We start from the raw sequence: 26345 nt of genomic DNA on the forward strand, positions 1-26345 counted from the left end.
CTATCTCTGCAATTTCCAAACCCTTTAAATCTCCTTATTTGTAATTTCTTTTTCTAATTCTTCAACTCAAATCTTTCCTCCCAAACCAGCCTGTTGTTGATAGATCTACTTGTATAATTTGAGATGCCAGTAAGACGGAGATGAACAATACAACTGATATTGTAGACCTTGAGTAAACATGTAATGTTTGTTAAATGTTGCTTTATGATTAGTTATTCCTGTTAATAAATGTACAAGTTACTTAACTTTTTGTGTGTACACTCATAAGATGATATAATAGGACCTTAGAGTAGAAGTGTCATGGTCAGGACCTAGAGGCTGCTCAGCCAGCTTGAATTAAATTTAAATGTAATTGAGAAATATGTATCAAAGTAAATTTTAAAAATCAATACAATCAATATAATATAGATACAATGCCAATTTATAGTTTTTCTAAATCAATATCCAGCCTGAAGGAATTCCTTTCTATTTTAGTTTGACACTCCTGCCTTAGAGGTCTCTTTACAGCTAAGGAAAGTAAGATCTAAAAAAATGAAAAGATTTTTTCTAATCATACAATAAGTTAGTGATGAAGCCAGATCTAAAAATTGTAGAAATCTTTTGATTTCTAAAGTGAAATTTTACCCCCCTCCCTTGACCTATTGTGTCTTATCTATTAAATTAGATTGTAATTTTTTTTAAAAACAGGGCTCTATGTGTAATTTCTGCAGTTTCTAACAACTTACTATCAACACAGGGAGAGTGGAGTGGGAAAATACATTCACTTTCTTCCACATCCAACATTAAATAACAAAATAAGGCAGACTCTTAGCCCCAAAGAGTCTCCCTAGCCTGCTGTTTTCTCTTCAATAACACAGAATTATACCTCAAGCTGGTGATACAAAGCACAAATAAATATGCAACAGAGAGAAAGATAGGAACCAGGAGGCCATAGAAGCAACAAAAGAACCCTGCAATGCTCATGGTGTGTGGGAGGGAGAAGTTCAGACAAAAGTACATGGAGAACAAGATAATCATTCCTGCTCTTTAAATCCTAAACTGAATACCCAGCAAGTGGTCAGGTGGCCATTGAGGGCAGAAAAATGTCCAAGAGGAATTATGCCTTCCAGGAAGGATGATGTTTGATATCCTATTGTATAGAACATAACACCTAGCACAGAAGCTTTTACATAATGAACACTAGGATAAAATTTGCTGGAAGAGATTTTAGGTAATATGTAATCCAACCTCCAGACTAAAAAAAAGCATGAGAAAACTGAAAGATGAAAGATGAAGGGATTTACCCAATGTTCTACTGTCAAAAAAAGGCAAAGTCAAGATTCATATCCAGTCTGATTCAAAATCTTTTTTTTTTCATTGATCCAACAAGGGATTGATTGCTTAAGTTGTTACTATCTCCATCTGAGTAGCCCCATGAGTGCTACAAGTGAAGACCAAGAACAAATAGATCATGCCCCTTACCCAGAGCAAGGGGTTGGTTCTTACTGTCTGTATGTCAAAGGTTGTTCTGGCAAATCTGGTGAACCCTTCTTAGAATAATGTTTGTTGCCTATATTCATAATGAAAGAAAATGCTAAATTTCAGCCTGAGGTGAGTAAAAATTAAACCTTTTTTTTTTTTTTTTTTTTTTAATACATCTGCATTCATGGACTCCCAGGCCACAAACCTGTCCCTAGGACAGGATAGCTAAGATAGTAATTATAACTAACATTTACCTAGTGCTTACAATGTACCAGGCACTTTTACCATGATTATCTCTCTCAATCCCTCTCAATTTGATCCTCTCAATAGCCCTGAGGGACAGATGTTATTATTGTCTCACTTTATAGATGAGGAAACTGAGACAGAGATTATGTGGTTTGCTCAGGGTCACATGACTACCAAATGGTGAAGCTGCATTTCAACTTAAATCTTCTTGACTCCAGGCCCATCATTCTATCCACTATATCACTGTTCAGCCTATAGCTATGTAGCAACAATTTCTTCTAGGAGAAATTGGAAATGTACTCTTAAGGCAAACATCTTTTCTTTTCAGAGCTCAGAAGCAGTGCTTCTCTAGCACATCTAGCACACTTTCTTATCCAGTAGCCATGACCTTACAGTGGCAGGTTTTGCCAGGAAAGAATTTACTATCAGCCCCAGTAACTCTTAAAAGATCCCCTGAGACTGAATCCTCATACTTTCGCTAGGAAATAAATTCTTACAATAAAAATAAGAAAATGTTTTCCTTATAACAACTCTATGAAGCAGGTAACATGAGTGTTATTAAAACCCATGTTTTGTTATTTAAAATTATTATTTAAGTTATTATTTTAAAAGTATTATTTAAAACTCAGAGAAAACTAAGTTTTAAAGCACATCTACTGGATACAGGGCAGAGTTGGGACTTGCACTCAGTTTCTCTGATTCCAAAGCCAGGGTTTCTTTCTGATTTCTATTCCTCAATGAGGAATGGCATTTGAATAAAGTAGAACAGCCAATCCTTGCCTAATATCATGTCTGCTAAGGTGAGTTCACTAGAATCATTAGATTCTGGTGATTTCTTCCACTCTTGAGAGGGATGGCTATTCTCTATGAAAGTGCAGTTAGTACCTATTAAATGAGAGAATAGTATTAGATTTGGGTTTATAAGATGGCAGGCCAGAATGCTGATTGATGGCACCATGACAGGCAGGCTGCACAGTTAAATGGAGTCTCTTATGATCTTTCTAGGATCCAATAGGGTTCTTACTTGTGGGGGGTAGCCAGGTTTGACGCTGATGCATTGACTGTTCTGTCGCGTGAGAATCCTTTTTCTCCTCCTTCGTCTTAGCACCACATAGATCCGAGCATAGACAATGAGAGTCACCACAAAGGGCAGGTAGAAAGAAATCACTGAAGAGTAGATGACAAAGTCTGGGTTGGATATGGAACAGACACTTGGATCCCCTGTGAGGAGAGAGAATGGAGAAAAGGGAGAACCATTTGTAGAGATGTCATTATTCATTGAGGAATGGTCAAAGCTTTGTGGAGAGTTGGAAGCAGCAAGGCAGCTGTGCATCCAATATTGTGCAATCCAATGAGTTAAGGAAGCTCAGATTGAGAGGTTTCAGGAAAGTGGTAGAATTTAGGACAGATTCACAGAATAGACCAAAGGGTCTTTTAATTAATTTATTAGAGGTTGATACTGGATGACAGGAGTTGACCAAGAGCACTGGTATAGTAGAGAAAGAGAATGAGTAGTAGTGGAAAGTTATCCTTTTGTCTCTATTCTGCAGAAGTCCAGTTATTTCTCTATTCTTGGGATTATCACATCAATCTACCCCTTAAATAGACCTGTTTTTGCTGACCAAAAAGTTCTCTCAGCCTCCAATTATATAGTGCTTTCCCTCATAATCAAGATGTTTATGGCGAGAAAAACCACATCCATGAATATGTGGGATTGTTCTTTATCTCAGTATTTTGTCTTCTTTTTTACTGGGTAGGGATAAAGAATGTTGGTCCATTTGGTTGGTATAACTCTGTTTATAAATATCACTTGAAAGCTGTTATCACATGATCTTCTTTTACCTTTTGCAGACTAGGTAGAAGGACCTAAATCCACCCTAAACTAGCAGATCTTTGGAATACAGGCATACCTTTGTACTTTGCTTTGTTGTGATTTGCAGATATTGAGGTTTGCTTTTTGGTTTGGTTGGTTTTTTTAATTGGAAGATTGTGGCAATCCCAAGTCAAACAAGTCTATTGGTGCCATTTCCCAAAAACATGTGCTCACAAAGTATCTCTGTGTCACATTTTGGTAATTCTTACAATGTTTAAAACTTTTTCATTATTATATTTGTTATGGTAATCTCTAAATAGTGATCTTTGATATTACTATTATAATTATTTTGGGATGCCACAAACTGTGCATATAGAAGAGCATGAACTTAATAAATACTGTGTTCTGATTGCTCCTCCCATCTCTCCCTTTCTTCTGGCCTCTTTATTCCTTGAGACATATCAATTAGATCAATTAATAGGCAATTAGTATTAGGCCCTATGATATTTTGTAAGTGTTCAAATGAAAGGACAAGTCAATCTATTTGGCAAATTTCATTGTTGTTTTATTTTAAGAAATTTCCATAGCCACCCTAATTTTCAGCAACCACCACCCCAATTAGTCAGCAGCCATCAGCATCAAGGCAAGATTCTTTCTGTCAGCAAAAAGATAGTACTGCTTGCTGAAGACTCAGAGGATGCTTAGCATTTTTCAGCAATGAAGTATTTTTTTTATTGAAGGTATGTACATCATTTTTAGACACAATGCTATTAAACAATAACAAGAAAACACTATTGCATACTTAATACACTATAATATTGTTATTGTTCAGTCCTTCTCAGTTGTGTCCAACTCTTCAGGACCCTGTTCAGGATTCCAGCCTGGTACTCTATCCACTATACCACCTCATTGCCCTTATTAATCATAAAATAGCATTTATTAGGCATGTGCCATATGCCAGATAGTCCTCTAATCCTGGGGATTCTTTGATTTCAAGGAGTCTACGTTCTAATGGGGGAATATCATATGAACAATCAAATAGATACAATATACTCAGAATAAAAGGAAGACTCTTTGAGACAGAAAGGCAAGAGTGTGCTGGTAAATGCTTTAAAACTATCTAGGGGATGAGGGAGGATGTATACACCATTTTAAAATTTAATCTCAATTATTAACATTTTCTCCATCCCTTTGATAAATCTAGACAATCAACAAAACAATAAATCAATCCCTGATTTGTAGTGTTTGCAGATTTCTGATCATGCTGAGAATTCAATTATTTGATTAAAAAGAGTAGAGCCTTCCATTCTTCCTTCTATCACCTGATCTGCTGCCTGATCTGAACATCTGCTCTATCAGCAGTTCTTCCCTCCCCAAGCCTGGCTGGCTTAAGGATCAACCTCCAAGTGAGTCATGTGTAGAGGCAGTCTCTGAGCAGCTATTGTGCAAGGTGTCTCTGCTTGTCCTGACCAGGCTGAGCAAAAAATTCTGCAAGGGAGTTTCTGTGTGGGCAGAGATGCAAATCACAAAGCCAAGAGCAAATCCAACTTGGGAACTCATATGCTTCAGTCCAGTTGTTTTCTATTTAAAATAAACCTATTAAACTCCCAGAACTTTTCTGTCAAGCATGAGAAGGATTCTTCATGGACTTTGGGGATATTTGCCAGACAAATCAAATACCATTTGACCTTCCCTATCCCAGCTCAGGATATTTACCTCAGGCTGTCCCTCATATCTGGAAGGCTCTTCCTCATCTCTGCCTCTTGGCTCCTCTGGTTTCCTTAAAATTATACTTTCTATATCTTTTCTGATCCCATCTTAATTCTAGTTATCTGTTTTTGCTGATTATCCCCAATTTGTTTTGTATAGCTCTTGTTTGCACATAATTGTCTGCATCTTGTCTTTCATTTTAAGTGTGGGCTCTTTGAGAATATGGATTATCTTTTGTCTTTCTTTACATCTCTACTCTTGGCATCTTGCCTGGCACATAGAAGGCATTTAATATTTACTGACTGACGTGATCTGTAAGGAATATTGGGATCCCTCTGATAATAATAATGATAAAAGAGTATGGCTTCCAAGTGTTCATTTGGGTATTTAAACTTCTTCACAATCTGGCCCTTGTCTATCTGTTCATTTGTCTTGTATATCATATCATTCCCTTCTATAAACTCTCTAGACTAGTCACACTGACCTATTAGCAGCTCCTTTTCTCAAACACTCTGTCTCCTGCCTCCCTGCTTTTGCCCTGGATGTCTTCCATAACTGGAGTGCTCAGAAGGAGCATTTCACCTCTACCTTTTATGATTCCTTTAAGACATAGCCCAAGTGCCAGTTTCTTCAGAACTTTCTCACCCTTCCAATTACTGAAACTTTCCTTTCTCTTCTTCTGTACATGTAACATTGTAAAAGATAACATTGTAATGCATATATATGTATATCTATTACAATGTTATCTTTCTCATTTGAATGTAAGCTTGAGAGCATGGAATTGTTCCTTTTCTTTTCTTTTTTTTTTTTTCTATTTCCAACTCAGCTGAGTGTCTGGCAAAAAAAAAAAAAAAAAAAAAAAAAAGTGCTTTGGAGCAGCTAGATGGTCCAGTGGTTAGAACACCAGCCCTGGTGCTGAGAACCTGAGTTCAAATCCAGCCTCAGACACAACACTTATTAGCTGGTGACTCTGGGCAAATCACAACTCCAATTGTCTCAGAAAAAAAAATGTGCTTAATAAATGCTTTTGATGACTGATTGATTGATTGACTTAACCACAGGGGATGAAGCAGGAATCTGGTAACTAGAATTGAGGTATAAGATCAAAGCAGGACTATATCTGGACTAAGAACTCACTAGTTGCAGGAGCCTTGGAAAAGTTACAACTTCTGTTTGTCTCAGTTTTTTTCCTCTGTAAAATGGAGGTAATAATGGCACCTACTTTATAATTTTGCTGTGAGGATTAAATGACAGAATATTTATGAAAAGCACTTAGCACAATATCTGGTACATGGTAGGTATTATGAGCAACTTGTGAAATTGTATTTCCATATAAGGACAAAGACTTAGAGAAAGGTCATGTTAGCTGACTGAGTTAATTATACAAACAAGATATTGAGCTGCTGAACTGATAAACTGATAAAAATCACCCAAAACAAAAAGTGGTGAAAGGTAACTGCAAGCACTGTGTGTGCATGCTTAAGGAGTTAATATCAATCTCTCCTCCCGAAAGGAAGAGTTTTCAGCCATTTTTAACATAGACTGTATAATGAGGGAGGAAGAACATGAAGAGGAGGAACATGCAATGGGAAGACTAAGAAATCTGTTAACTTTGTCATTCCCAACCAATTGGGAGGATGGGGGAAGGATCTTGGGCTTCAAGATAGGAAATAAAAGGCTCAATCCAATTCCTATAAGCACATATTTCCCAGGGACTGCCCTTGGATGGATCACCTGTTTCTCACAAGAACCATAAATAAACCAACTTACTCCATACATTCCTGAGTCCTTTTTGTCCTTGTAATGTATTTCTAATAGGCACTATATAAATATTATCCATTATTATCTTTATTAATATTATTGATGGTAAGGATAATGATATAAGAATACTGGATTTTGGATCCTTGCTTTGGGGCAGAGCTAATCTGATTGAGAGAGTTTAAGTGATTCCATTTGTGGAGATGCTAGGAATGGGGTTTTCCACCAAGTCATTGTCATTGCAAGACTATAGAAAGGAAAAATCAAAATTTTGTTAGGTAAACCAATTTCTTGCTTCTAGAATTTGATGCTAATTACCTGAATAAGCATTTGCAAATTGCCGAACCTCTCTATGTTTCCTTTTCCTCTTCTGTAAAACTGAGGACAATGCAATCACCTGCTATAAGATCTTTCCCAGTGCCCCTAATTGTTAGGTCTCTCTCTTTCCTCAAGTTACCTAGTATGTGCATATCTGTACACATGTGGCATCTCCTCAGTAAAATGTAAACATCTTGATCTCAGAGGTTTTAAAAATGTTGTCGTTGTACTTCTAGTGCCTAGGAGCACCTCGCACAAATAGCTAATTAAGTGATGCTTCTTGAACTGAATGTCATTTCCATGAGGAAAGTCCTGAGTAAACCTTAAAAGATTTTATAAACTTGGATAATAACACAATCATCACTGTTGCCATAACAATGACAACAATGATAATACTACTTATCTTTATACTACTTTACTACCACTAAACCAGTTTATACTGATTTTCTCAATTACAGACATATATAACCTGCCCCCTTCAGAATGAATTGCAACCAATTAGTTCTTAGTACCTGAGGGTCTTTAGGGCATATAAGGGGATGTACTACATATCTCTAGGGATTTTTGCAGGATAAAGTCAAGGGCAGATGATCATGGAACCAGTACAGTTTAGTAGAGATGCTTCAGACACAGTTTAAGAAAACAGATATCTTCTAAAGATTTTTTTAGTAACTTGGCTCATTTTTCTCTCTTATCTGTGTGTATATCTTAGTGGATTAAAAGCTTGGAAAGGAATAGAATTGATGTCTGTATCACTAAAGGAATTTATTTTTTCCTCTTCCTATCTATTCTTGGGAAGACCAATGGAAAGAAGGGGTCGAGGACTATGAGCTTCTTGAGATCAGGCAGGGACTGTTTTTGCTTTTCTGTTTAGCCCAGAGTTTGGTACATTGTAGTCATTTAATAAATGCTTGTTGATTGAAGGGAAGCCTCTTAACAATGCTTTCCCCAATTTATACTCACTTCAGGTTTGTGACTAAATTAATTGTTTTCCTCTGGTATGTGGTGGATCCCAAAACATAGTATAATTTGTCACTCTGTTCTGAGGCTCTGCTTTTCTGAGTGAAATATTATGGTGCCCCCACAGACCACAGAGTAATGTATCAATCAATCAATTAACAAACAATTATTAAGCACTTACTATGTGCTCTTACTGTGCAAATTCCAGGAACATAAAGACAAAAACATCATTCCTACTTTCAAGGAGCTTACATTTTAAAGGAAATGACACGTAAAAAATCATGTACATACAAGATATATACACAGAGACAGACAGGCATATACAGATGCGGAGAGTCAGACAAATATACAAATATTTCGAGAAAAAAAGGCAGAAACAGATATCCTCTCCTTCCTCCAACAAACAGACTAAAAAGGACATCTTCCTCTCTAAATAAATAAAATGTATTCTCAACTTCCCTTATATCAAAAAGGGACTCTCAAAATTAACTTTGTTTCTCTATCTTTCCATTTTCTCTTAGGCAGAGAGGGTAGGAAGACAGCCATTCCTGCTTTCTCAAAGTTGGATTCCTTCCTTTTAGCCAAGAGCTTTTTGAAAAAGATCAGCACCCTAGAAAAAACACCATCTCAATCAATGTAACAAAGCAGGCTTTTCCAAAGGAGAATTCATCTGCTTTTCATTTTAGATGTTTACATCAATCAGGGGGAAGTCTGTGAAGTTTCCTTGGATGTCCCCCATGCCTGGAATTCTTCCTCTCCTCATCTCTGCTTCCTGGCTTCCCTGAAATTCCAATTAAAATCTCACTCTCTAGAAGTCTTTTCCAATCCCTGTTAATGCTTGTGTCTTCCCTCTGCTGATTATCTTTAATTGATTCAGCATATAGCTTGCAGTACATAGTTTTGAATTTTTTAAATCACTTCTCTCTCATTTGGTTGGGAGTTACTTGAAATTAAGAGACCCTTTTATGTTTGTATCCCCATTGCTTAGCACAGCGCCTGGCACTTAATAGATGTTTAATTAATGCTCATTGACTGACAGGTGGTCACATCTTAAACTCACACTTTCTTTATTCCCAAGGAGTTGGTTGAAGCTATTGAAACATAATGAATTTTTTATTTTAAAACTTATCTAGAAAATTGGTGCCATAGTGTTTATGTATGTGTGTTTGCATATATATGTGATTTTTATTGAGCAAAAAGTCAGCAAAAATTATATACTAATTTTGTCTTGTTTATTGGTTTCCATTTACAACTTAGCTTATTCATCTAACAAATGAAAACTGTGAAAGCACAAGTTTGCACCTAGCTCTGTAGCTTACTATTTGATCTTAGATAAGTAATTACACTGGCTTTAGGCTTTAATTTCCTCATATGTAAAAGGAGAGATCCAAAGTCTATAACCCTTTTCAGCTCTAAATCTATATTAACTTTTGATATTTTTATTTTAAACATTCAGCAAGTCAGGCATCACTCAATGGGGCAGGGCAGGATTTCTCCCCCTTTTCAGAATTTCTAGAAATTTCAGAGGTTCTGTTATATATTTGTTAAATATGACATCTTTTAATGACAGTTCTTAGAAACAGAGTAGGCATGTGATAACTGCTTGTTGATTGGTTGGTTGAACCAGATAGCAGAAACTTTTTAAATTTTGAGTACCAATCAATGTTGATTATACTATAGGTCAACTATTAGTAACTTTGCATTTACATACTGCTTTAAGATTGTTACAGGAATAAACAAATGGATTTGGAATCAGGAATAGCTAAGTTCGAATTTGAATGCTTTAGGCACTTGCTAGTTACATGACCCCAAGTAAGTCACTTAACAACAGCACTATTGTGAGAATCAAATGAGAGAACATGTAAACAAACTTTAAAGCCCTATGTAGATGTTAGCTATTATTTTTTGTTGTTGCTATGATTATTTACAAAATTCTTTCCTCAAAATATCTCTGTGAGATTGGGAATATAAGTATTATTATCTCCATTTTCTGATGAGGAGGAAATTGAATAAGGATATGCTAAGTGTATAGAAATCAGTTCTCCCCACTCCAAAAACATACACAAGACCTACTTCTAAGTTTAACTTGCATTATTACTATTTTCTCTCTTACGTTCATAAAGTACTTAATATTTAATAAAACTATTAATAAGTCATTCTCTGATTTGTAGCCTTTGCAGTGTAAATACTGACATTGAAGATTTAACAATCAGTTTGCACTGACTTAAGTACATCCTTGAAACCAAGGTTCAAATTAAGCGATTTGCCTGATGTCACATAGTAAGTGACAGAATCTGTTGATTGCCCCAACCCAGAGCTCTTTAAAAAAATAATTAATAGCTATTTTAATAGCGTTTTTATTTTTCCAAATACATGTAAAGATAGTTTTCAACATTTACCTTTGCAAAATCTTGTGTTCTAAATTTTTCTCCCTTCCTATTCTCTTTCTTCTCCCCTAAACAGCAAGTAATATGTTAAACATGTGCAATTTTTCTAAACATATCTCCATACTTGTCAGGCTGCACAAAAAAATAGCACATCAAAAAGGAAAAAAAATAACAAAGGAAAAAACCAAGCAAACAAACAACAACAACAACAAAAAGGTAAATATAATTATGCTTTGATGTACATTCAGTCTTGGAAATTCTTTCTCTGGCGTAGATGTCCATCAAAAGTCTATTGGAATTGTTTCTAATCATCCCATTGTTGGAAAGAGCCAAGTTCATCACAGTTGATCATCACATAATCTTTATATTGCTGTGTATAATAGTTCTTGGTTCTACTTACTTCATTTAGCATCAATTTATGTAAGTTTTTACAGGCTTTTCTGAAATAATTCTACTCATTTCTTATAGAACATTAATCCATTTCTTTCATATACCATAACTTATTCAGCCATTCCCCAGCTGATGGGCATCCACTCAGTTTCCAAATTTGTTGCCACTACAAAGAGAGCCGCAGCAAACATTTTGCATGTGTGGGTCCCTTTCCCTCCTTTATGATCTCTTAGAGATACAGTCCCAGTAGAGACACTGACGGTTCAAAGGGGATGAACAGTTTGATAGCCCTTTGGCTATAGTTCCAAATTGCCTAAGCTCTTTTTATGGCACCCATCATACATATACAGACATATTTACATGGGTTTTGAATGGAGCGAATTTACCTACAGAAAGCATTACGGTAAAGCAGTATCTTCGTGACTTTTGCACAATTCAAATCTCAGAAGCACTGAAGGATGAATTAGGATTGTTACCTGTTGTGTTGAGGCCAAAGAGAAGAGGACAAGAGACAGCGAATGCGAGCACCCAGACCACGGTAATCATGAAAGAAACCCGGCGGCAGGAGCTCTGGCCAGAGCTGTACTGATAACGGACTGGCATGACCACTGCTATGTATCTGAAAAAAGGAGTCAGCTTCAAAGACCAGGAAGGAGAGACTATCACAGAACATAGGGTATTAGATTTGGAAGAAATCTTGGCATCCCATCCATACCTGGACAGTCAAATGTAACAGAAAAGTGACTCCCCCCTCAACTTTTACTTTAAGGCTGCCAGGGAAAAGAAAGGCAGTTCATTCCACTGTTGGATGGTTCTAAATGCTGGGAAGTTTTTCCTTATCTGTAGCTTAAATTCACTTTATTATAGCTTCCTCCCTCTCCTTTTCTCTTCCTCTCTCTTTTTGAAATACTATTTTAAAATATATTTTATTTTATCCCAATTACATGTTAAAACAAATTTTAAACACTTTTTTAAGTTTCAAGTTCCATTCCTCCTTGTTACCTCCCCTGCCACTGCTTCTGGTTCTGTTTTCAGGGTCAAGATGAACAAAACTATTTTCTTTTCCTGTAACCATTTCCTCCAAACACAAGACTCAAAATGGGGACACAGATAAAAGAGACAAAAAAGTAAGGTAACTAATCAAAGGAAGATGGGCAAGATATAGGTATGACAGAAATGGCAGAAGTGATTTTGAAAAAGAAGGAAAAGAAGATTAAATAATAGCAAAGATTCACAGGAAAGTGTGAGGATCTATTGCATAGGACAAAAAAAAAAAAGCAAACAAGAGAAATGATTAATCTAACCTTCAAAGTGTAAGAGAATCTCTTCTTTCCATACTTACCCCCTCTAACTCCAGTGCTTTCCCTCTGAGATTGCTTTCAATTTATCTTATTTATATTTTGTTTATACATAATTGCTTGCATGTTGTTTCCCTCATTAAATTTTAAGTTTCTTACTTTTTGCCTTTCTTTCTATGCCCAGCACTTTGCACATTTAGCACTGTCTGGCGCATCATCGGCATTTAATAAATGCTTATCCACTTGACTTTCCTTAGGTCTGATTGGCTGTTCTTCCCTCCCTAGCTCAGCTGAAGCATCACATGCCTGCATCTTTGACAATGGTAAATTGCAGATGTTAGTGAACTATGGATGCTGTTTCCATTTTAGAAAATGGCAAAGAAAGAAATGCCATTATAATATGAGCTCCTTGAGAAGTGGGATTGTTTCCTTTCCCTTTCTTTATATCCATAGCACTTAGCCAAGAGCCTAGTATATAGAAAGTCTTCAATAAATACTTTTTGACTGACCAACAAATATAAGGGCATTTTATCCTTCCAATAATGTATTCATAGCAATTGTTCAAATACTGATAAAACTCTCATTTCAGTTTTGGATGTTATAGAGAAATTCAAGGGAACTTTTATGAGGGGGTTGATCTAAAGAGCTTCTAAGGTCTCTTCCAACTCTAGCAATCTGTGATTCTATTTTCCCTATGGAAACAGGATGGACATTTTCCAACTACAACTTTAAAAAAATCAGTTGACAAGCTTTTATTCAGCTGAAATCAATCTCTTTATAGACAGTTATTTATGTACGTTCTAACACATATGTTTAATTGTCTATTGGATATAATCTGTTTGGAAATTCTACTGGCATTTTAAACTTGAAAGTTTTAAAACCAATCATATCATTCCCCTATCTCTCCCTCCCCCCAACCCAATGCTACTTTCATTCTCCCAACCTGCTCTGAGTCTTGACATTTTACTCCTTCTTTCCCTTCCCTCCCAATTATCCCACATTTAGGCAATAAGATATCTCCCAAAATGCCTCTGTAATTTCTTCCTTCCTTATTCCTTTTTCTCCCAGACTTCAGTCTCTCATCTTAAGTAATAGATTTAGAAATGACCATGTTTTCTCAGGGTGGCTAAATGATGCAGTAGATAGTTCAAATTTGGCCTCAGATACTTATTAGATATGTGACCCTGGGCAAATCACTTCACCCTGTTTACCTCAGTTTCCTCATCTGTAAAATAAGCTGGAAAATGAAATGGCAAACTACCCTGGTATCTTTGCCAAGGAAATCCCAAATGGTGTCATGAGAGTTAGACACAACTGAAGAATGACTAACAGAAACAACATAAATATTCTTCTAACTAATCTCTCCAAAGGAACTTAGCAATTATCTTATTCAAATATCTCATTTTCAGATGAGGAAATTAAAACCCAGAGACTTGTCTAAGGTCACACAGACACGGAGAGTGATGGAGTTAAGATTCAAACTAATATCTGCTAGACAATTGACAAATTAATCTTCCTAAGATACTTTTCATCATGTATCTTCCTGCCAAAAAAAAACTATTAGAGCTTAGTCAGCCATAAAATAAACCAAGATCACCCAATACATCCTGGCCATTGACAATTATCTTGACTTTTGTCCAGACTTTGATGACCCAGGAAGAGACAGTGAGATGGACCACTGTGTGTAATTTTGCCTTACTTAAATTCAATTCCCACCTAAGTCAAGACATCACTGGTCCTCTTCAGAAATGAAGAATGAGGGACAGCTAGGTGGTGCAGTGGATAGAGCACCAGCCCTGAAGTCAGGAGGACCTGAGTTCAAGTCTGACCTCAGACACTTAACATTTCCTAGCTGTGTGACCCTGGGCAAGTCACTTAATTGCCTCAGCCAACAAAAGAAATGAACAATGAACAACCTTATTATATCGAAGAGTTATTTATGTGTGGTTTCTCCAACAAGAACCTAAGCTTCGTGAGTGTAGGGACCATATCTCCCACTTTTTTTTTCCTGTCACTCATGGACCTAGCATAAGTGTCTTATGGAAAAGAGGCACCAACCTACTGTTCATTCTTTTCTGTAAATCTAGGGTATGGCACGCTAGTTCAACTTATTGGCTGCTATTCCACTTTCCTTTATTGTGTGGGTTTCTTCCACTCAATTTTGCTTATGGAAAAGGATGCGGGTTTTAGCAGCATAGGTGAGGAATGGGTTTGAAGTCAGAGGACTTAGATTCAAATGTTGACTCTGATGCCTATTACCTATGGGGCCCTAGGCAAATCAAATCATTTCATCTCCCTGTGTCTTCCTCATTTGGGGAAAAAAATGAGGCTGTTGGACTAGATGGTCTAAGAAATCTTTTAGAAAAGATTAAAGTTTAAAATGAGGAAAAAAGTCCCAAAATTACATATGCCTATACAATTAATCATGGTCCTATATGAAAAGATATAGAGAATTAGACTTTTATTTCACAGATTTCTCTTTTTTTTTTCTTTCTTGATTACCTTCTTTTTCATGGAACCACCTGGCTCAATCCTGTCTGTTTCATACTAAATTAAAATAAAATTTTTTAGCTGACAGATTCAGTTTGACAGGTAACATAGCTGTCTCATTCCTCCTCGAATATGTTTTTTTTTTTTTTTTTCAGTTTATTTCTGAGATAGAAAGCATAGTACAGTGGCAGTACAATATAATACAATAAATATTTATTAAATGCCTACTATGTGACAGATACTTTGCTAAGCGCTAAAGATACAAAAAGAGGCAAAATTTCCTTGTCCCACAGAGCCTCTTTCTCAACTTCCTTTCATTATTTTCTATGAGCTTCAGGACTATCCTTGCTGGTCATGGACCTCCAGAAGTATTGCCTTTTTCTGATCTGTTCCTTGAACAATAAAGGTCTACCTTCTCTGGCTCTCAGAGATTTTCCCTTGGGTATTGGGCCAATTTTGATGTTGTTCTTTTTCTTTTTCTCTCTGTCTTTCAATCTCTATCACCTGTTCTCTCTTTTTCTCTCTCATCTGTCTTTATCCTATCATCATTGTCTCTCACTCTACTTTCCCATTCTCTGTCCTATTTGAATATCTTGAAGCAAATTCAACAGTCTGATTTAATACTGTCCTTTCCTTTTAGAGAAAGATTTGGCTTTTGTACCTATTGCCTTAGATTAGCATTTGAGTCAATTCTCTCTGGATGCCTTGTGAGCAAGAATCACAGGACTTAGGAATCCCTTCTCTTAGCGTGAATTCTCCCTAAGCCTCTCCTGGTAACCCCCTCTTTTGACTGATGTGTTATATTCTATTTGCTTAGTTCTAAGATTTCACATGAAATTTCTCTGGCTCTCAAGTCATTGGCAGAGCTGAGACGATAAATTTACTCTGGAACCAATTAATAGCTAATAACTTTCCCTACCAGCTTGTTCCTCTTTTTTTTTTTTTTAGAAAAATGAAGAATCCAATTTATTTTAATTTTAAATCAATTCCCTTCCCACTAGAATCTCCTCCCTTAAGTAAGCATCCAGTTAAATATAAAAGGATGTGGGAAAGGAATAAGCCTATATATAGTTGCCTACTATATAAGCATAATACTACTATACTCAATGATTTACAATTATTATTTCATTTGAGTCTCACAATAACTCAGCAAAGTAGGTGTTATCATTATCCCCATTTTACAATTCAGAAAACTGAGACCAACAGAAGTAGCTAGAAAGGGTCTGATGTGGGATTTGAACTCAAGTTTTCCTGACTCCAGCCCAGTTCTTGATCTACTTTGTCAACTAGCTGCCTCAAACACACACACATACACAATTTATTATAAACTTGATCTACAAAAAAATCCATTAATTAGATATATTGATAGCTAATACATACATATAATGCATATGTAACAAATGCAAACATAGATACACACACACAATCAGAGAAGTAGAACTGAAAGGGAGCTCAAAGGCAATCTGTTCCAACCCCCTATTTGAAGAAAATTGAGACGCAAGAATAATAAGTAACTCACTTAAGAACAGTCATTATGAGAGGAGGGAGGTCATCTGACATCATATGACTATACAATGAATAATAATAGTTTATTGCAACCAATATCAATAAAAGCATGTTTACTGCAGCACATAAATGCTCAATAAATACTTAACAATGCGTTGGTTTATTGAATTGTCTTGGGTTCCTTTAATAAAGAAATTGTTGGCTCTCCCATTTTATTAGCATCTCCCCTTATCTATCTATATAAGCCAAAATGCAGGTTGAAGTCTGTTTATGTGAATGTCTCCTTCTCTCTAAGAAGATCCTTTTAGTTCTAGACAAGACTCAAGATGTAAATCTTGATTATATGATGAGTTCAAATAGTGCGGCCTGGGTTTTTGTTTGTTTTTTTTTAGAATTCTCATATTTTCTACAGCAACAGTTCTCAAACCTTCTGATCTTAAAAAATTACTGAGGACCCCAAAGAGCTTTTGTTTATGTGGGTTATATCTATTGATATTTGCTATATTAGAAATGAAAACTGATGGATTTTAATATTTACTCATTCACTTAATAACTCTTTTTATATGTTAACATAAATAATATATTTTATTTAAAAAATTCTTTCCCCCAACAAAACAAAAGCAGTGAAAAAGAATGGCATTGTTTAACATATTTTTGAAATTCTCTTTAATGTCTGGTACTAAAGAAAGATGGAATTTAATAACTGCTTCTTCACTTAATATCTTTTGATATGTTGTTTTAGTTGAAATATATGAAGAAAATTATGATTCATACAGGCAGGTAGTTGGGAAAAGGAGTATTTTAATGGACAAATGGTGTCTTTTTAATTGTTATCCTTTCCATGACATGGGGGTTAGGGACACAGTGCCCTTGAAATCTGGAAAATCTCTATAAAATTTTTTTACTCTCCCTTTGTAGCAGAGAAGAAATCTGAATTATTAGGTACTAAAAGATAAGATATATTGAGTTTATACAATACTATACATATGATTTCTGCATTTTTGAGTTTTATCTGTGTTACTTGCTGACCTTTATGCATGTTGTCCATGGCTTCTTCACAATTCCCCCCTAAATTCTCATTAATTTCTTATGCTGATCCTTGATGTCTTGAAATCACAATGGGGAAAGTTGTAATGTGGAAGTAATAATTGTGTTATGAAAAGTATTGACTTTGCAGATCCCTGAAAGGGTTTTAGGGGCTGCCAAATGTAAACAGACCACACTTTGAGAACCACTGGTCTAGAGGCCCTGGCAGCATAGCCCACTGAGAAGTGTCTGGGACTTCTTAGGCTAGTGTCTAAAACCTTCCTGTGAACAACTGCAACTCTGCAGCTGGGATTCAAATTAAATCAGGCCCTGGAATGAAGGCAGGACAGCAATATTTTCTTGGGCATCTAGTCTGGTTTCTGAAAGTGCCTTCTTAGGTTCCAGTCCTTCCAAAGACCATCAGTATTTGTAAAAAAAAATCTCTTTTTTAGGCAAGGCATGAAACTGTGTTAAAAATTAATAAGGTGACCTCAGAAGGCCTTGGTTCCAGCATCCCAGTGGAATTGATTTTTTTTTCAAAAGCAAGAGAAAAGAAGTTTCACTAAGCTAAGTTAAGGTAAAACTTTTGAATTGACTAAAATCTCCTGGGTTAGGGTAGGAAATAGTTTTGAATTCTTGGGATCCTGGTATCTATCATCTGTGGGCCCTGATGTCACCATAGAAGCATATCTGTGAGGGGTTCACAATTTTGCTCTCCCTGATATTGACTCTTGACAGATTCTAGTCCTTTACCTGAGTTTCATGATTAGATTTCAGGGATGTCCATGAATTTGGAGGTGGAGGGGAGAGGGGTGGGAAATGGCATCTTTATTTTTACTAACATCTAACAAAATTTACTTTTCCTTCATTCATTTAAAAACGTAACTCTGTAGGCTTCACCAAACTGATAAAGGGGTGCATGACACACACTAAAAATTAAATTGATGCCCAAGGAAACATGAGACCCTCCTTGACTCTTTCCCCATAAATTGTAATCTTTACCGTGGCACAGAGGAAGAGTATGGGAACAAACATTGGAGGAGGGAAGGATGCTGCTTCAGAGCAGAAACAATCATATTGGTTTGCTTCTGTTGACCTTGAGGAAGCATTAAACTAAATGTTGATTGTAGGATGTCTCCTCCTGGATCTCCAGTACAGAAGTAATGCCATCTCTCCCTTCTCTCAGCTTGCACTTTAATTTTGACACTAAAGAGTCACTCTTTAATGTCAGAATAATCAAAGAGCTTTGAATCTAGGTTTGGAGGGACTGAGATCAAACCTTGGCTCTGCTACTTTTCTAGCCTTTGGTGAAGATATCTGTCATAAATCTCTATTTTAGTGGCTGTATGCCCTGATTTTTAGGGGAAGCTTAATAAGTTCTTGGATTTAGAGTTTCAAGGAACCTTAGAAGTTATTTGGCCTGACACTGCCTTTTACATTTTTTTTAAAGGAGGAGGAAAAAGACGGGTTTAGTAACTTGTCCAAGATTACACAGGTATTGAATGGCTGAATAAGAATTTGAACTCAAGATCCTCTTGGTCCAAATTTAGTTTTGTCCCAATATTTCCATATCCGAAAGGTTCTTGCTGTGGTAAGGTCAAGTGAGCGGGCAACAAATTCAGTGTGGTTAAATTTTAAGGAAGAAAGAAAAACACAATTTTAAGATTTTTCTTCCTGGCAACCTCATTCGTGTGGTGCCTATTCCAGAATTGGCCATTGGAGGGCACCATGACGCTACAAGAATTATACCACCTCTGTCCAAGTGGAGAAGTTCAGTCCGGGTCCTGGGGCTTATTCTGCCCAGGGGGGAGGTGGGGTGAGCGTAGCCCCTTATAAGAAAGACTGAGGCCATCCATCTTTTGGGAGGAGTCTTAACTGGTTATAATGTCTCAGGGCAAGAGGAGTTTCTGAAACTCAGTTTGTTCTGTAACCTACTTTCCAGAGCTATTGATTGCTCTTAAGATAATGATCCCAGGCCAAGGTCATTGCCCCATCACCAGGTTAGTAGAATACCTCTGATAAATGAAAGGGCAAAGGAAAGTAGCTGTGGCCTCTGAGCATTCTGGCTGTGGCTGAAAGCATCATCTGTTGCCTGATCTCCTTCTCCCAGGACCATTTTACTTGAATTACCCTGAATTTGACCTCATCACCCCTCTCGTGGACTCCTGCAATAAGTAACCTTCTGGTTGGTCTGCCTTCCTCCAGTGTCTCCCCATTCCAGTCTATCTCTCACTCAACCCGATTTATCCAGAGCACAGCTCTGATCACGTCACTTTCCTATTCAATAAACCCTACTGGCTCCCTGCTGCCTCCAGCATCAAACATGAAGGCATTCAAAGCCTTTCACCTCTCCCACCTTTATAATCTTCTTATCCCTCATTCATTCCCATACTCTGTGATCCAGTGGCTCTGGCATCCTAGATAGCTCTTGCATAAGACCCTCCATTTTGATTCTGGACTTTTTCAGTATCTATCTCCAAATTCCCTCCCTCTTCTTCTCTGCCTCCTGGCTTCCCCGACTTCCTTGCTTTCCTTAAAGAACCAATTAAAATCTCACCTTTCACCAAAAGCCTTTCTTAATCAACCCTTGCCTTGTTTTACAGTGATCTCCAATTATCCTGTATAGAATCTTATTTATATATAGTTTTATACCCCATTAGACTGGAGATCTCTGACAGTAGGGGTTGTGTTCTGCATTTTGTTGTATATCCAGCACTTATCACAGTGCCTGACACATAGTAAGTGCTTAATAAATGTTTGCTGACTGACACTGCCTGACCCACTGTGCAGAGAACTCTAGACAGGAGAGATCTATCGCCCATATTTTTTTTACACATCCATACTCTCCCCACCATGCGCTCAGTGCTGCTAGGACCCGAAAGTTCCAGCTCTCCATTCTGCTGAAGGCTGGTCTTAGAGGGCACAATTTCTCCCTAGGTTTAGAAAGCTTTTCTGCAAGTTGAAACAAGGTACTAAGACATCATCTGTGTTAATGTGAAAGACAGCCATAGGCCCCATTTTAATCTGATTAGCAGAGTGCCAAAGGCCTAGTTTGGGGTGGGGGAGTGACTGGGTTTGTATGTCTGTGAATGGTATCATTGCTGCTTCCATCTTGTTGCCAACGTGTTTATTGGAGACTGATTCTCCCTAGGTGTTTCCAGGCTGGAAATGCATCGACCACTCAGGGTCTGATCCCACTGCTGACCCACTCAGGAGCTGCTCCATTTTTCCTTAGGTCAGTTCTCCCCTCCCTAAGCAGCCTGCTGGCCTCTTGCTCTGGAATGTTTCCATACTGATGCTGGATTAATGTGGATACTCAAGATTGTTTAACCCACTAAAGGAAAGGATTCCTGTGTTTCAGCCATTACCAATCTCAGCTTCCCTAGTAGCAGGGATTATAGATACCTGCCACTATTCCTGCCCTTAATGTTCACGTTAAGAAATAGGGTGGCTCTAATAATACTACTACTAATAATAATAATGAACATTCACATAATGCTTCAGCACTTGCAAAATCCTTTATGTTTTATGTCATTTTATGCTTACAGCAACCTTATAAAGTAGCCTTTATTACTATCATCCCCTATTCATAAATAAGGAAGCAGACACTGAGAAGGGTCAAGTTATTTGCCTCAGGTCAGACGGCTAATAAACACCTGAGGCCTTTCTGACTCCAAACCACCAATCCAGCCTGACTTTGGAATCCACCATGCGATTGCCATGGCCAAATAATTCATTACCAAGTAGAGAGTCTAATTTAGCTACTCTGATCCTAGAAAAGCAGACACATTCTACTGCCAGAATTTTTTCAGATTCTTTTTTAGCATAGTAGAACTTGGGAGAGTTTTCAATTCACTGCAAGTTCACCTTAAATCCCACCATGATGAAGCATCAAAATAGAACTTGGTAGAAAATGGCCATGAAAGCTATCTCTATGGATGTGGCAAGATTCACCCTGTAGTGACAGTATCCTCATAAATTTTAACTCCCTATAATTAAATAAATGCATAGATTGTGTGTCCACACTGTGGAGTGGGCATTATAGTTGATTTTTCCCTTGAGGGGATCAAAGATGTAGAAGAATATTACCACTGGCTCTTACTTTGAGGGCAAGAGTAGTGACCATTTGTAAGGTTTTCCTCAGGGAGTATGGACATATGTGGGCACAGTTCACCTATACACTATTCAAACATCTGGTCCTTTTCCTGGCCTACCTCATAATTTTCCTAATAGTGCCCCTGATTTTGACATCCCTCTGGTGTACCTCTACCTGAATACCCAGGGAGTGGGTAACTGAAGGTAGAAAGAGGGTCTGGAGTGACATATTAGCAGGTGGTACAGAGCCAGTTAAAATGAAATTCATTCTTGTCAACTAGGAAAGGGCCTGCTTTCCACTCACGGTTTGGATTTAATGAACCCCCAGAGCACAGAATGGGCTGCTTTTCACTAAGTTTTGTTTTGTCAGACAGGGGACTTAATAAATCTTTAGTTCCATGAACTTACCTCATAGAGTTGTTGGGAGAGAAACCTCCCCACCCCCAAGACTGGAAAGCCCTCTGCAAATATAATGCGCTATTTAGATGCAAAGTAAAAATTCCAGGGGCCTGTGACTCATCTGGTCTCTTTTGTGCCTTTTGTCAAAGACTTTCAAGGTTTGCATGTGTGATGGGTGCCATTTTAGAGATCGGGGGAAAAGAAATCCCGACTGAATGAATTCAGTGGCATTCTTTCCACAACTCCCCAAAGGCCTTTTTAAAATTTATCCTTACACTGAAAATTGCCAGCCCTTTCTGACACATACATGCATAGCCCTTGAATCAGCTCTAACGTAAGGCATTGTGGGAGGTTGCTGCATGCTTTCCTGGGACCTGTCACTTACCACCTGGGTGACCTTAGGCAAGTGACTCCCTCCCTGTGCTTGAGTTTCCACAATAATAAAATGAGAGGGTTAGACTAGGTGGTCTCTCAGGTCCCTCCCAGCTCTGCATCTATGAAAGTTAATAGGATCAGGGCTCTAGATCTAAAAGGGATCCTAGAGGCCATCTACTCGAATTCCCTCATCTTAGAGTTGACAAAACTGAAGTGCAGAGACATGGGGGGATTTGTCCACACAAAGTCAAACTCAACCCATTGCCCCTTCTCCTATATCCATTACTCCTTCTGGTAGGAAAGGAAACTAAAAGATGGTCCTGTGTCCTCTGGAATAGTCCAATCACTTAGGGAAAAAAAAAGTTACATGACACTGGTCTAATGCTAACACAGAGACTGTCTTTGCTTTCCCAAGCTCTTCCTCTTTTCCTCCATTGCATACACTTCTTTCTTTTATTACCTCCCTTCTTTTCATTACCTCCACTCCCTCAGTTACAGACTCTGTACAATATCCAAATACCGAATCAATATGGCCCTACTTACTATAGCTTCTAGATTTATATGGAATTGACTGGATTCAATCAATGGTACAATATGAACACAGATCCAGTTCTCTGCCCTGCTTTCTGTGCCTAGTGATCAGGCAATGTCATAGCAGCAGTCCTGACTGGAATCTTGTTCTTATTCCTAGAAAATTCCCAATTTGAGAGTTAATGTACCTAATGATTCCCAACTCAGTCCATGGAGAATCATGAGATCATCCATATAGAGTTGGCAAGCATCCTAAAGATCATCTAGTCCAACTCCCCTCATTTAACAGATGAGAAAATTGAGGCTCAGAGGTAAATGGCAAAATTAGAATTCAACTTCAAGTCCCAAGATTCTAAGGGAAATGTTCTTTCTACCTCCTCCATCCTTGGGTCAGGGACCTCATCTCCATTTGGGTTTTCCCTATTAACCCAAGGAGCATCTTGTTCCTTGTTCACTTTCTACATAGAATTAAATTCAGTTCTAGGTTAGCAATGTCCTTAGTGAAGAAGGTAGAATTAACTATGGAGAATGAGTAAAGAAGGAATGGGAGTAGAACTGATAGAACTATTATATACCCTTTGTCTCTAGGAACTTCTCCATGACAGAACTCTCCCTTATTCCAAGGCTGTACAAGTATGTACTGTTGCAGGGCTTCTTAAATTTTTTCTACTCATGATCCTTTTTTGACTAAGAAATTTTTATGTGACATTGGGTATATAAGTACATAAAACATGTATACAAATTAAACATTTATTGATATCCCCACATTCAGTTATGAGACCCCATATGGGATCATGACTCACGGTTTAAGAAACTGGGCTATAGAGAGTGTCTATCTCACTCTGGCTATAGTCATGATTCAGAGTTGGGCCAGGATAATGTCAGGGATTCAAAGATTTTTGGTCTTGAGGATTATCATTAGAGCTACATAGAGTGTGTGTTGGGCAAAGGGTCTGGGACGAAAAAGGGCCATGGGACTAGTGAATCCAGGGCACAAGTAGGAAAAAAATGAAAGAAAAAAACAGGAGAAGAGGAAAAAAGGAAGAGAGAGAGAGAGAGAAGAGAAACAAGGATAGAAGCAGAAGCAACTAGCACACAGAAAATATGGGGAACAATATACTTTGCCTATTCCAATACAATAGAGATTTAGAAGAGAATAGAGAGAATTTGGGGGAGGAGGAGGGACAAAGAGAAGAGAAGGGAGACAGAGACATAGAGATAGGCAAAAACAGAGGGATGGAGGAAAGAAAGAAACAGAGAGGGAAAGAGAGAAACAAGAAGAAGGGGAAGAGGAACACAAAGAGGAGGAAGAGAAGTAGGAGGACAAAGGACAAGATGAAGAAGTTAGAAAAGGAGAGAGGGAGGAGGAAGAAAAACCAGAGTAGAAAGAGGAGGAAGAGTAAATGGAGGATGAAGAGAAGGAGAGGAAGAAGAAGACAATGATGGAAAAGAAGAAGGAGGAGGAGGGAATGCCCTTCCCATCATTTCAGGGTCCCTTTTTTCTATCAAGGGTATCCCCAGTCCTACCTGTCGATGCTTATGGCACAGAGGTTTAGAATGCTGGCAGTGCACATCATTACATCCAAGGTGACAAAAACAACACAGCAAATTCGGCTGAAATTCCATACTCCTCCAGTCACCTAGACATCAGCAACAAAAGATGTCAGTGTTTACCCCCAGTCAAAGAGCAACAATCCAGCGGAATAAACTGGATTTCCCATGAGACCCAGCAGAACATGTCAGGACTCTGTACGTGGCAAAGCCTTCTAATCCAGTACAATCCCACAAGTTTTTATTAAATGCCTACTACATGATAATTCAAAGCCTATACTTATAAGGTTTATCTCCAATACAAATTCTCTGACATTGAATCCCTGGGGATACAAAGATAGGCAATGAAATCAAGACTAGCTGGGACAGAAATTGGGAGTGATTCCTCTCACCCATTGTGCAACATATATATATTGGCAAGTAAGTAGGTTTTTAGTGAGGCTCTCGATAGGCTTATAGCTACCAAATAGAATGTGCTCCATGGGCCTGGGGAATGAGAAAGGATTATATCCAGTAGGTAATTTCAGTCCTCACAATAAGTATGCGATTTTAAAGCTGTATCCTGAAGATGAATCCATCACAAGAGTTTGTGGCCATTTCCCTGCACAGCACATTTACTGTTCTATGTGTCAAACCGCTGGGATCATGAGATCAAAGTCAGAAGGAATCTCAGTGGTTACCTAGTCCAACTCTCTTGTTTTATGAATACAGGGACTCAAAAACACACTGAGTGGTTTGTCCAGGGTCACATGGCCAATGTTAGATAGAAGATGTGAACCAGGCAGATCTCTGGGGCTTCCATGTTGCTTCTCTAAAAGCAGCCTGGGGATTGGTAATGAATATAGTTCCTTCACCTTTCTAGGTCAGGGGTTTGAATTCCCATGGACCTACTGAAAATGAGATGGACCTCATGTATTTATACAAGTGTTCCCATCCCTGTCAGATGGCCCTTCATAACCCTTATTAAAGTGGCAAGAATTTAAGCAATTGCATTTGCATTCCTCTGCTGACATTGGGTTATTTATTTTCTCTGTGCTCCATTTAGATAAACCCAGAAATCTGGGTAGGGGAGTTTCTCTTATAGTTTACCCTCAAGTCACATTCTTTGGTACTTTGGTTCTCATGCCCCGGATAGCCGGCTACACCACTTTGGACAGACATATCCTCAGCGAGTGGTCTATTACTCTCCCCCCTCTCCTTTTCATCCTCATTAGTCATTAGTTGCAGCTGGGAGCTCCTGGTACCAGAAAATTAGAGAATACTAAAGTTGGAAGAGACCTCCCTTAGAAGTTATCTAATTCAATTCCTCCAGAGATCAAGGGAATATTTAAAGGAAGGGTTACTGGGAAAGCAAGAACTGGAATTTTTAATTGAGCACAGAATTTGGTCCCTTGCTTGATAATTATTTGTTAATTTATTAATAGTAGATGCTTTATACATGACTGTTGAATTAAATTCCCCCATTGTTTCTACTATAAAAATGGAATTTAAACTCCTTGAGGGCAGGAATTATTTTGGCTTTGTCTTTTTATCCCCAGTGCCTTACACTTGATACATATTTATTGAATTGAATTGGATTGGGATTCTTTTCTGTAAAAAGACTTGCTTGACTACTGAACTGAATTATTTTAGAGGGAAGAGAAGGTGAAGGAAATGTAGTCCTTTGCTCTGGACTACATTCATTCATCCAAAAAGCATTCTTAGGATTTAGGGCAGCATGGTATAGTGGCTAGGACTTTGGACAAAGGGTCATTAAGTCACAGATCATAAAAATTATGGAGTCCAACACCTAATTCTAGAGATAAGGAAACTGGGGCCCAATGAGATAAACTGACTATCAGAGGAGAAAGATTCAAACCCAATTTTTCCCTTTCTCCAAGTCTAAAGCTCTGTCCAGTTGATTGACAAACATTCAAGTCCTTACCATGCTATGATCCATGGTGCTGCCTCTTAGATAGAAGTATGTGTTCAAACCTATTTTCAGTTATTGCTTAAGATGTTAAGTGATCAGAGACAAATCACTTGATCTTT

At 37.8% G+C, this 26345-nt stretch overlaps 1 protein-coding gene across 1 annotated transcript in view; it reads right to left on the bottom strand.

Moving 5' to 3' along the window:
- Positions 1 to 26345, bottom strand: part of DRD3 (dopamine receptor D3) — a 70549-nt gene that overhangs the window by 18739 nt on the left and 25465 nt on the right. Inside the window, exons 3-5 of the mRNA XM_051985321.1 lie at positions 24291 to 24403; positions 11520 to 11662; positions 2732 to 2928 (exon numbers count right to left, since the gene is read on the bottom strand). Coding sequence (XP_051841281.1) covers positions 2732 to 2928; positions 11520 to 11662; positions 24291 to 24403 — 453 coding nt within the window. The remainder of the gene's footprint in view (positions 1 to 2731; positions 2929 to 11519; positions 11663 to 24290; positions 24404 to 26345) is intronic.

This window comes from Antechinus flavipes, chromosome 3 (assembly GCF_016432865.1).
Source record: "Antechinus flavipes isolate AdamAnt ecotype Samford, QLD, Australia chromosome 3, AdamAnt_v2, whole genome shotgun sequence".
In the NCBI taxonomy this organism is placed as follows: Eukaryota; Metazoa; Chordata; class Mammalia; order Dasyuromorphia; family Dasyuridae; genus Antechinus; species Antechinus flavipes.